Here is a 12,126-nt window from a genome sequence, read left to right on the forward strand (position 1 = left end):
CAAAGCTCACTAATTCTTAGTAGTTCATTTACATTTGTGTTCAATTAGTCTTGAAAGCAGGCATAAAATAAGTATGGTCAAACATAGGACTTTCTAGTTTGCATGTGTTTCATTATCAAGAAAGGAATTTAAACAAAGGAAGAAATGTAGCAAGCTATATACACTCAAAATATGACTGATAAAGTAAGCTGACAGAAATTATCAGGATCTCTAAATGAAAAAGAATTTTCTTGATTTATATTACATAACTTCCCCAAATCAGGAAAGAGATTAAATGAATCTTGTCACCCTAGACAAAAGACTGAGCCATATATAAACAGTTTTAAGTAGTAGAAGGTTTCATGAATAAAAATAATAAAAGAAGAAGCTCCCTCAGGTTTATTTCTCCTTTCTTGTTCTCTGCTCATGCTCAAGAGATATCCTGCTCCATGAAGCAAAAAACAGTGAGCAGAGAGAAAGGAGAGATAGAACACGGCTAGAAAAGAATGGCTCTGTTCACTTGAGAATAGGAATCAGAGAGAAGGAGTGGATAGTTTTCCTCTTCAGTCAAATACCTTTACAACCCCAGACATCACTATAAAACACACACACACACACACACACACACACACACACACACATACAACACCTGTGTTAGATTACCACTGAAAACAAGCATGTATTATTTGTTCAGATAAAGTGGATAAGTAATTCTATGTTTTCTGTATAGCTCAATTTTGAAACGAAGTCCTGACATTACCAAGTCTCCACTGACAAAATCTGAGCAACTTCTGAGAATAGATGACCATGATTTCAGCATGAGACCTGGCTTTGGAGGTATGAAGCATGTACCTTTGTTGTTTCTTTTCTATTTGTCTGCCATTGGTGAAAAGTTAGCAAAACTTTGTCAAGGGGGCACCAAGGTAGTTGATAGAACATTAGCCCTAGAATCAGAAGGATCTGAATTTAAAACCAAGTCCCTGACATTAGTTGTGTGACCCTGTGCAAGTCTCTTAATCCCTGATTGCCTCTAAATAAACAAAAGAACTATGTCATGAAGTTTTCTCTTTTCAAATTATGGTTTTCTATTTGGATTTGGTGGGCCAACCAAGTAAGCAAGAATCTAGTGAGCATCTGCTGAGTACCATTGCTATGTTAAAAAATCATTTTAGTCACATAAGGCACGTATTATCAGAAAGGGATATCATGGCGCTCAGTGCTCACTCCACCACTCTCTGGACTGGATAGTTTTCTTTTTTAAAAAATTAGTTTTTTTAAAAATTTATTTAAATATTTCCTGATTACAATATAACTTTTTTAGCAAATTTTTTTTTAAATTTTGAGTTTCAATTTCTCCCTTTCTCTTGCTCCTCATCCCTCCTTGAAAAGATAAGATTTTGATTTTGCTTTATATGTGAGGTATGCAAAACATATTTCTACATTAGCCATGTTGCAAAAGGAAACAAAAAAAAAATAATAAAACAAAATGTATGCTTTAATCTGCAATCAGAGTTCATCAGTTCTCCTTCTGGAGGTAGATTACATCATCGGTCCTTTGGGATTATTTTAGCTCGTTGTATTGATCAGAGTAGCTAAGTCTGTCACAGTTAATTGCTGTTATTGTGTACTACATTCTCCTAGTTCTGCTCACTTCTCTTTGCATGAGTTCATATAAGTCTTCCCAGGTTTTTCTGAAACTACCTTGCTCATCACTTCTTGTATGTATAGAAATATTCCTTCACAATTTGTTTAGTCAGTTCCCCATGTGATAGGCAATATCTCAATTTCCAATTCTTTGCCACCACAAAAGGAGTTGTTATAAATATTTTTGTACGAATAGATCCTTTTCTCTTTCATTGGATCTCTTTGGGATATAGACCTAATAATAACATTTCTGGGTCAAAGAGTACATACAGTTTCAAAGACCTTTGGGAATCTGTACAGTTTTCCTTCTACCCTTACTCTTGATAATGACTTCTAAATATTGATAAAGCATCACAGCCTACTATGTGCTCAGGAAAGAATAATTGGACAACTATAATCCAAAATATCCCAATGGCAAGAAGAAGAAAAAGATCTTGCCATAATGCCTATAGACTACTGGCAGGTGGTCTGGTACTGTGGAAGGGGCACTGGTTATGGACTGAGAAGACCTGGTTTCAAATTTTCTTCCCTGCTTTCCTCTTCCCCTTCTCTTTCTTCCCTGGACTTTAATTTTCTCATCTATAAAATAAAAGGGGCTGAATTAGATGGCTGCTAAAGATCTTTCTAGCTTTAAATCATGATCCTATAAAGATATCCTTTTTCATCTGAGAGCCTGAAACAGGAGTTGTGTATGCATAATTGAGGATAGAGTCTGATCAATTCAGCTGTATAGCCTGCTGAATACCTTCTTCTCCTTATCACCAGATGATTTCAGCCAAAGTAAATTGTCTTTGTCTGCCATTGTGGTTCAGATCAGGGGCAAGTAGGTGGTGAAGTGGATAGTGCACTGGGTCTGGAGTCAAAAAGATATGAGTTCAAATGTGGTCTCAGACACTTATAAGCTGGGTAACCTTGGATCTCAATTTGCCTCAGTTTCCTCATTTGTAAAATGAGCTGGAGGAGGAAATGGCAAACCACATTAGTATCTTTGCCAAGAAAACCCCAAATGGGGTCACAAAGAGTTGGATTGAACAAACAACAACTGGTTTAGGTCTTTCTGCTTCTTCAAAGGAGAATTTAAGGTCCCATTTTGGGAGTTCTCACTTTTAGCACTCACAGTCATTTATGTTACTTTTATATTGTTATATTACATTACTACCCTCTAAGGGTTGTAACTTAAGGAGAAACTTAAGGGAGGAAACTTATTTTAATGCCTTCTTACTGACTATATTTGTTAGAGACTCTATAGTCCAAGAGGCAAAGAAAATAAAATAGCTCTAAACTTGATTAGCTGGCTAAGTGAGTTAATTAATTACCCCTCACTTCAATTTCATCCTGGATTCTTCAGAAATTTTTAAAAAATACCTTAGACTGAAGAGGAGAATTTACCTAGTAAATGGTGCAAATTTTGATAAGGTCCTACTCACACAGTCTCCAATGGGCTTACCCAGTGGACTGTTGGTCATTTACTAGAAGTGCTATCCTTTCATGGCTAGGTTGGACTATTGGTTCCTGATGTGTGATAATTGGATTATGAGATCATAAATTTAGAGATGGATGTCAAATATAATACTAGGAAATGTTAAATGTCTGAGACTAAATTTGAACTCGGGTTGTCCTGACTCCAGATCCTGTTGTTCTATCCACTGCACTATCTAGCTGCCACAGTTGCTTCCTCTAATTGCAAACTTAACACATTATTGCTGTGATCACATTCTTACATAGAACTGTGCAACCTGAAAATTCAGGACCACATGAATAAGTAAAATAATTTGGGTAAAAGACATAACTTTCATGTGAATTTTCCAGGTTCTGACTTAACTATTCTTATCTGGAAAAAAACAAAACAAAACAAAAAACCTGAGTTCAAATCCAGCCTGAGACACTTCCTAGCTGTGTGACCCTGGGCAAGTCACTTAACCCCAATTGCCTCAGCAAAACAAAACAATACAATACACCACTAATTTGATTTTGGCCCATCAAAGCACTAAGGTTCTAAGGAAATTGCTCATGTTCCCTTTTTTTTTTGGGGGGGGGGGGAGTAAGATACTTGCTAACAAAAGAATATCTGACATCATCATCATCATCATCCACTTTCCAGGTCCTGCCATTCCTGTTGGTGTAGACGTACAAGTCGAAAGTCTGGATAGCATCTCAGAGGTTGATATGGTAAGTATCATTCTGACAACAAAGAGAATTTGAGAATCAAGGCAAAGGGTTATAATTTAGCAATTTGTTATTAACAATGTGTTAATATGGTATCAGAAAGTTTCTTCAATTAGTTGACTTCTCACTAGTTTCTGTGATTGGCCCTGGAAATGCTCTGTGTCCTGGGTCCTCTTTTCCTTCTATGCTACTTCATTCGGTGATCTCCTCAGCTTCCCCATTCAATTATCATCCCCTTTGCTGATGATTCTCAAATCTGATGATCTTCATGAAGTCTCAACTGCCTATTGGACATCTTGAATTAGATGACTCATAAACATCTTAAATTTAGCATGTCTAAAACTGAACCCATTATCTTTTCCCCCTAAACCCTTCCTTTTCCCTAACTTTTTTACAGTTGAGAGCACCACCATTTCCCAGTGACCCATGCCCATGGTCTAGGTGCCATTCAGTGACAATGTTCCTTGCTGTTCCTTGAATACAACATTTCCTTTCCCAATTCTGGGCATTTTTACTGGCTATTCCCCCATGACTGGATTTCCCTTCTACCTCATCATTTCTACATCCTAGCTTCCCTGGCTCCTTTCAAGTCCCTAAAAATTCACCTTCTACAAGAATCTTTTCCCTATACCCTTTAAGGATAGTGTCCTTTTTCTGTTGATCATCTCCAGAATATTCCATAGTCTGCTTGTTTGTATAAACTATTTGCCTGTTGTTTTCCCCCATTAACTTAGAAATTCTTTGAGAATGGGAGCTATTGTTTGTCTTTTTTTTATCATCAGTGCTTGGTGCCTGGATAATAAATGTTTATTGACTGGCTGACAAAATACAATAGTTGCCCTATTCAAGAACAGCAGCAACAACCCAGGAGAGAACATGCTGAGTAGAACTACTTGAGGTCAACTCAACCCTCTGGGGTAAAAAAGAAGGACTAAGTCCCTGTGGATGGTACTTGAGAAGGAGAAGCAAAGCACTTGTCAGGGGAGCCATAACTAAGGTGTGGCAATCAGTACTTTGCCTCAAAGAAGTAAAATTTTGAGGGTATTGATTTGTTGTCCTTTAATAGATAGGATTTCCTTTCAAATCCTCCCCTCTGTTGAATTTTCCTATTCTTTTAAGGGCATTCACCATTATTCCAGTCTCCCTGGTTTATAATCTTGGCATTATTCTCAATTCCTCACGCCATACATTCATTCAGTTTACTAATCTTGCTATTTCTTCCTCCACAACATCTCTTGAATCCAATCCCATCTCCTTATTCATAAAACCTTCAAATTAGTTCAGATCCTCATCACCTCTTTCTTAAATTATTACAAATACTCTACTAATTTGTATTCCTGCCCAAGTCTCTCTCCCATTCCAATCACCCCCCATACCTCTTCCAAAATGACACTCTGTGAGTATATACTGACCATGTATGTCCTACTTTATAAATTCTAAAATCATTTGATTTTATAATTCTATAAACTCCTTTGTTGACTTTGAAAGCCCTTCACAACTTGACCCCAATCTAGTTTTCTAGTCTCTATGCATTATTCAATCTTTAATACTCTATTCTGTAGCCAAATGAACCACCTCTGAATTTCTCATTCTATATCTACTCTCTGTGACTTTTCACTGGTGTTCTCCCACACCAGAATTCACTCCCTCTTCACTTTTGGCCAGGGGTGGGTAAGAATCAGCTGGAAATAGTTACAAGTGCTGAGTAAAATTTCACTGTGAATGTTATCACTGAAAATTAGAAATAAATGATGAATCAGGTCTTGATTTATTGTTTTGTTGATTGTGTGGTACGTTTGGTTATTTGTTTTTCTGGAAAATTGAATGTTAAATCATTGACTAGCAAACTCCCGCCTCTGCCTCAAATACCACTTTCTACATAAAGCCTTTCTTGATGCTCCCCAGTTTCTCCTCCTCCTTGATTATCCTGTTTTTATTTTATATATGTTTACATAGAGACATATCTCCCTTAATAGAATATATGTTCCTCAAAAGCAAGATTGTTTCAGTCTTTGTCTCTGTATCCTCAGTACTTAGCTGGAATGTTCCTTGATTTATTTATTGATTGACTGAGGGTGAAATACCTGAAGTTAGGACCTACTTCCAAAAATAGTTAAAATGGATAATGCCCAGAAGCAGCTAGTTAGTGCAGTAGATAGAGCACCAGCCCTGAAGTTAGGAGGATCTGAGTTCAAATTTGGCCTCAGACACTTAATACTTCCAGGATGTGTGACCCTGGGCAAGTCACTCAACCCCGATTGTCTTAGGAAAAAAAAAAAAAAAAGGATGATACCCAATACTGTGTCACAAGGGGCATCCCAGATAAATTTTTTTCAAGGTATTACTTCCCTACCCACCCACCCCAACAGCACTGGAAAGTGCATTTTGTCCTGTTTGCCATAGGTAAATAATGTTTCTGTCTTTTCTTGTCAGTAGCCAGAAGCAGAGCAAAAGTCATCATAGTTGGATCCATATCCTGAGAGGACAGCATAGGAGACATGAAGTTTCCTGCCAGGCAGCAAACAACAATCAGAGAAGGGTTTAGGCTGAAGTTGGCTTGAGATATGAAATGCCAGTTCAATTAATACAGAGATAAAAAGAGCACAAGATCACAGGGCAGGGATGATTGAATTATGTAACCACAGGACACGGTGATTTACTCTTTGGGGTATCTGTTGGTAGTACATATTTTTTAATTATTAAAATTGTAAAGGAGGGGTAATAACAGCACATAGAGATGCATCCTTTTTCAGATGTTGAAGGATTATATAAAGGCTAGGTAATACACTTAGAGGTCATCTAGTTATAGAACCAGGTGGCTAACTGGCATAGTGGATAGAGTACCACACCTGAAGTCAGGAGGATTCAAATGCAGCCTCAGACACTTAATAGCTGTTTGCTCCTGGGCAAATCACTTCACCTTGGTTGCCTCGGTTTCCTCACTTGTAAAATGATCTGGAGAAGGAAATAGAAAACCATTCCAATATCTTTGCCAAGAAAACCCCAAATAGATCATATAGAGTCATACATGGCTGAAATGATTTTAAAAAACAACTACAACCATAACCATCATCCCAATAACAACAGCCCTGAGCTCCATGATGAAGTTTGACCACAGGGTCCCTGATAAAGTAGCTTCTAGCTACTTCAAATAATTAGAGTAGCTTCTTTGTCAGGGGCCCTGTGGTCAATTGACATTCATGGCCCGGGCAATTTAAAGATGCTTGCAGTTTCAGTAGACTGCATGCATTATGATAGAGCATTTATTAAGCAATTATCATGTATCAGGTTCTGTGTTAGGTGTTGGGATCAAAATATAAGTAAGAAAGAGAGTTTCTGCCCTCAAAGAGATTATATTCTAATGGGGAACACATAAAGGAGAACAAGAGAAAAGGGAATGATAATGCCAAACCTCATCCATAATACCTTTAAGGCTCAGTTGTGATTTTTATGCAAGTAGCTTCTACTTTTATTATAAGTAGCTTGACCTCCCTAACTGAGAAGGATTTGCAAAAGTATGCACAAAGTTTGTATATTCCCATTGCAATACCTGAACCTATTTAGGGAGGTCAGTATGTACTGTTGAGGGAACAAAGTAAGCCATCACCCAGGTTTGTTAAGAGCCCTATTTTCTGTGAGCATCTCAGGTGAATACTTTTAGCAGGTGCTTTAGAAGGACAGTGGAGAGAACTCACAGACCAACCAGTGGTAGTAGACTAGATACACCATTATATCTCCTGTCTCATATAGATACCTCCAAAATACTAGGCGGTCATAATAAAAGTTTTGGACATATTTACAGAGGTTCACCATTATGTTGTTTTGGCAGAAACGAGATACTTCCTATCATGCTTTTTTGGGAAAATCACAGACATGAACAAAGATGCAGATTGCCCATGCATGCCTTTATATGCTGTGTATTTCTCATCCCCAAAGTTCCCTACACAGTATCCATGCAACATTTTGACACCTTCATCACTTTCTCCAGAAATCATGTGTGCTCATGGAACACTTCAGTGGTCCTCCAGGCTTGCTTCACACTTGCTAGATGCCAAATTCCTCTTCTGCTGTTATTTGTATGTCAAAAATGTCAAGATGATATTCTTTAGCTTTTCTAGAAATATGTCAATTTGTTGGTCATTGGACAAGGAAGGATTTCATATTTGGAATACAATAGTCAAATTAAAATTTGTTGACTCTCTGACTGATTCTTAGTATCTTCTTTCCTGCCAATACTATTGTCATTGAAAAAGGGGAAGGGAGTAGCACAGGAATGACAGCCTGGGTATAGGAGTAAGCCATCCTCAGTCCCACAAGCTCCCTCCTATGTGTGTTGAGCTACCAGCAGATGGTTTTGGAGAATGGTGGAGGGAATGCTACAACTCTAATAATAACTAAATAACCCAAAGGGAGAAGTTGAGATGAGTATATTGCTCAAATATTGTATATTGGTGGTTCCTTTTACCTGGACTAATTCATCATTGATAGGTATGATTGATCCATTGAGACAAGTATCATAAATCATAGATTTAGAACTAAAGGGGGCTTTAGGGATAACCTAGTTCACTCCCCTTCATTTTATGGAATGGTAAAGTCCCTTTTCCAAGATTACACAAAGTAGCAAAGACAGAATTCAAACCCAGATCCTTGCTCACCAAAACCAGTTCTCATTCTATTGTAGCATGTCTGGGGTGATAGCATAGGATTATAGATGTACAGCTTGAAAGAACCTCAGAGCCAGTTGACTAGGATTTATTAAGTGCCTGATATTTAGAGTCCAGCAAGCATGATGTTCAAAGACTCCTCCTACTTCTAGAGGAACCCTATTGCATTGTCTAATAGAAGAACACTGCCTAAAATATAGAGGGAGGCCCAATGGATAGTCTGCCCATCCAGGTCAGGTGTGTTAAAGGCTATCTTGCTTTGAGCTGTGTGGAAACCCTGGGATTGAGGATTCATAATTAGTTTAACTAGACTAGAAATCCCAAGAGCTCTTCAGCCTTGCAAAAGGCTATGGGAAACTCCCAGTGCTGATGGCAGAGTAGAGTTACTACCTCCACTCGCTTCCAGAGTCACTTGTTTGCTTTCTGCAAACAGATATACTCTAAGAAAGTACGTGGAAGTCTGCAACAATGAGGTCTCTGTGAAACAAATCTAAAGATTTATAAGATGACTTGAAGTTCAGGCAATTTCTCTGCAGCAGAAAGGCAATCAGCCTGGGTGTCAGGCAATATTGTTCAGCTTCTAGTCTCTTGGGGAAGAAGGGACCAATTAGTAAGGCTCAAGTAAGAAATTATCCCAGGGAAAGAAAATGTGGTTCAATTTGTGAACCAAGTCCTGATCTAAGTGAGAGGAAATTATGCTGTCAAACTAGAGTTTTCAAGATAAACAAAACCAGAGGCAAGGTGAGAAGAAGGAAAAAAAATCCTTTTATATCAGTGGTCCAAAGCCAGCAATATCAGTATAGAATTCCATTCATTTATCCATTTATTCAACATGTATTTGGCCTAACTTACTAATGCAAGTGCATTAGAGTCTACTATATGCAATGCACAATAAGCTAAGCATCAAAGATAAAAATACAAGAATAAAATGGTGCCTTGCTTCAAGAATTTTATATTCAACTACTAGAAAAACATGTGACCTTGAGCCTCAGTTGCCTTATGTGCAAAATGAGAAAGTTGGATTAGATTGATTTGTGAGATTCCTTCAGTCTAGGTCTATGATTCTATGATTTCATAAGACAAATTAATACAGATCAGATCTTAGAATAAATCAATGCAAAACTATAAAAGTAAATACAAACTATCTGTAGGATGTTATGGATTTCTGAACTTGGGTCTTATTTTTCAGAATTTAGAAAGGTAATAAATCTTTTCTATCTGTTCCCCATCATTTAATGGTAAATGTTCTCTAAATTGGAGGTTATAGGTTTATATTATCTGTAAGGTCACCAGAGATGAAAATTAGTCTATGCAAAACACTTTTGTATCATAGGAGAGTCTATTGAAGCATGAGTCTTAAATAAAGATTCATGAAATAAAGACACAAAGATAATTTTATTCCAAGTGCTTCTAGAGCAAAAGTTCTTAAGCCTTTTTTGTTTTGTGGACCCCTTTGGAAGTCTATTGAAATCTATGGGCCCCTTTTCAGGATAATGTTTTTAAATACTTAAAATATCTACAATTATGAAAACCTATCCTTTTTAATATAATTATCCAAACAAACAAGTTCACACAAATCTCAGGGTTAGAATCCCTGTTTTAGAGGCAAGAAATGTGTTTGTCTGGGCTTATTACATTGGATTAAAAAATGTGCCTACAGTGGGATGAAATTGCTTTACTCACGGTCTGGTTGTGTAATCACAAAAAGTAACAAGATATTAATGTGTTAAAGCATAAAGGTATGTCTTCACCTAGTTGTTCCTTCACAAAGTATGAAGAAGTTTCTCAGATGGAATTAGAAGAACATCTTACTATTAGGTGGTTGAAAATGGACCCCACCTCTGGTGGTTTTTAGGAAGTTAAATATGTTAGCCCTGAAAAACAAGTCAGTGGAGAAAAGTAACAGTTTTGTGGACTAATGTCTTTTCCTTGTCAGAAGGCAGCAGGGAAGAGAAGTAACCTTTCTTCTCTTTCCTTACCATTAGTTATGGCATCTTACCCAGCAGAGATAGCCAGAGGAGGTGCCTCCATAGCATAAGACCTTTGGGCAGCAGAAAGACATCTATGAATTCTAGAGAGAATGACAACTGACTGTGAAAAGCTAATCTAGCCACACACATTTCCCAGAAGGTACTAGCATGAGTATACCATGAGAAGAGAAAAGGCATTGGAGCCTGCAATAGCAGAGGAAGGGATTGCCAAGTCAAAGACCACATGTGTCTCCTACATGTGTGTCTCCTTTCTAGGGGTCTCTGCTTATCCACTCTTCCTTTGATATTATGCATTTGTGGTGCAGTGCCCTAGGTTTGTGAGGGGAATGTTTTATAACTATTGTTCTTGCTCTGCCTTTGCTTTGAGCTAATTGTGTCTAATGGATGATTACTAAAGGTGGGATTCACTGATTAAGATTCATGAGTTAGAGTTTTAGGAGTATAGATCCAAAAGGTAGCAGCTGCCTTTTGGGTGGACTAACTTACTATTGCAAGTACATTTGGTAGGGGGAGCAAGGGAGGTGGAGTGGAGGGAAATCCTTGGAAGATATGCCATATTTCCAAAGAAAGGAGAGCACTGATGTTTGGGCAAGGTCAGGAAAAGCCACAAGCATAAGGCTTGAATTGTACTTTGAAGGAAAGTAAGAATTCTATGAGGCAGAGGAGAGGAAGTAGTGAATTCCAAGCATAGGGAACAGCATGGGCAACAGCAGGAGGGCTAGACATGCAATATCTTGTACAGATAAACCAAAAGTTAAATATGTCTAGGTCACAGAATATATGGAGAGGAATAATTTTTAATAAGTCTGGAAAGGAAGGTTGGAACCAGATATTAATGACTTTGAATGATGTCATTTATATTTTTTTCCTAGAGGAAATAGGGAAGTTCAGATTTGAGTTGAGTCTCAAAGAATGTCAGGGAAACTGAGAAGTGAAGGTGAGAAGGAAAGCATTCTAGGCATGGAGGACAGCCTACACAAAAGCCCAGAGATGGAAGATAGAGTGTTGGCAAATAAGCCTATATTGCTAAATACAAGTAAGATTAAAGAGTTGAAAAGTAGGAAAAGGGCAAGTTGTGAGAGCTTTTAAATGTCAAACTTTTTATATTTGAACATAGGGAGTCAGTCACTGAAATTTATTGAGTAGGGAAGTGACATGATCAGATCTGTGCTGTAGGAATTGCGGAATGGAAAGACATGAGTTAGGGAGGTCAACCAGAAGGGTATTGCAACAGTTTGGACTAGAGGTGATATGGGCCTGAACTTGAATGGTTGTGGTGTGAATGGACAGAAGAGATATTATAAAGGAAGAAGCAATAAGATTTGGTGACAAATTGGAACTGTGGAAAGAGTGAGAGTGAAGAGTCAAGGATGATTGGGAGGATTATAATGCACTCAACAGTAATAAAGAATCTAGGAGAACAGGACTTGATGAAAAAGATTATCAGTTTTGTTTTGAACATGTTGAGTTTGAGATGGCTCTAAGATGGCCAGTTTCAGATGCCCAAAAGGCAACTGCAGATAAATGACAGGATTCCCAAGAGAGAATCTTGGGCTAAATAAATAGATGAAATAATTATCTGCCTACAGGGATTCATTGAACTCATGGAGCTGATGAATTCAAGTGAGTTAAGATAGAGAAAAGTGGAAAGGGCCCATAATAGAACCTAGAGGGATACCCAT

General features: G+C 37.8%; 1 protein-coding gene across 1 annotated transcript in view; it reads left to right on the forward strand.

The window, feature by feature from the left end:
• The first annotated feature begins 709 nt into the window (after window positions 1-709).
• Window positions 710-12,126, forward strand: part of GABRR1 (gamma-aminobutyric acid type A receptor subunit rho1) — a 41,344-nt gene continuing 29,927 nt past the window's right edge. The window contains exons 1-2 of the mRNA XM_031968804.1: window positions 710-816; window positions 3,725-3,792. Coding sequence (XP_031824664.1) covers window positions 798-816; window positions 3,725-3,792 — 87 coding nt within the window. The 5' untranslated portion in view covers window positions 710-797. The remainder of the gene's footprint in view (window positions 817-3,724; window positions 3,793-12,126) is intronic.

Source organism: Sarcophilus harrisii, chromosome 4, assembly GCF_902635505.1.
Source record: "Sarcophilus harrisii chromosome 4, mSarHar1.11, whole genome shotgun sequence".
NCBI lineage: Eukaryota > Metazoa > Chordata > Mammalia > Dasyuromorphia > Dasyuridae > Sarcophilus > Sarcophilus harrisii.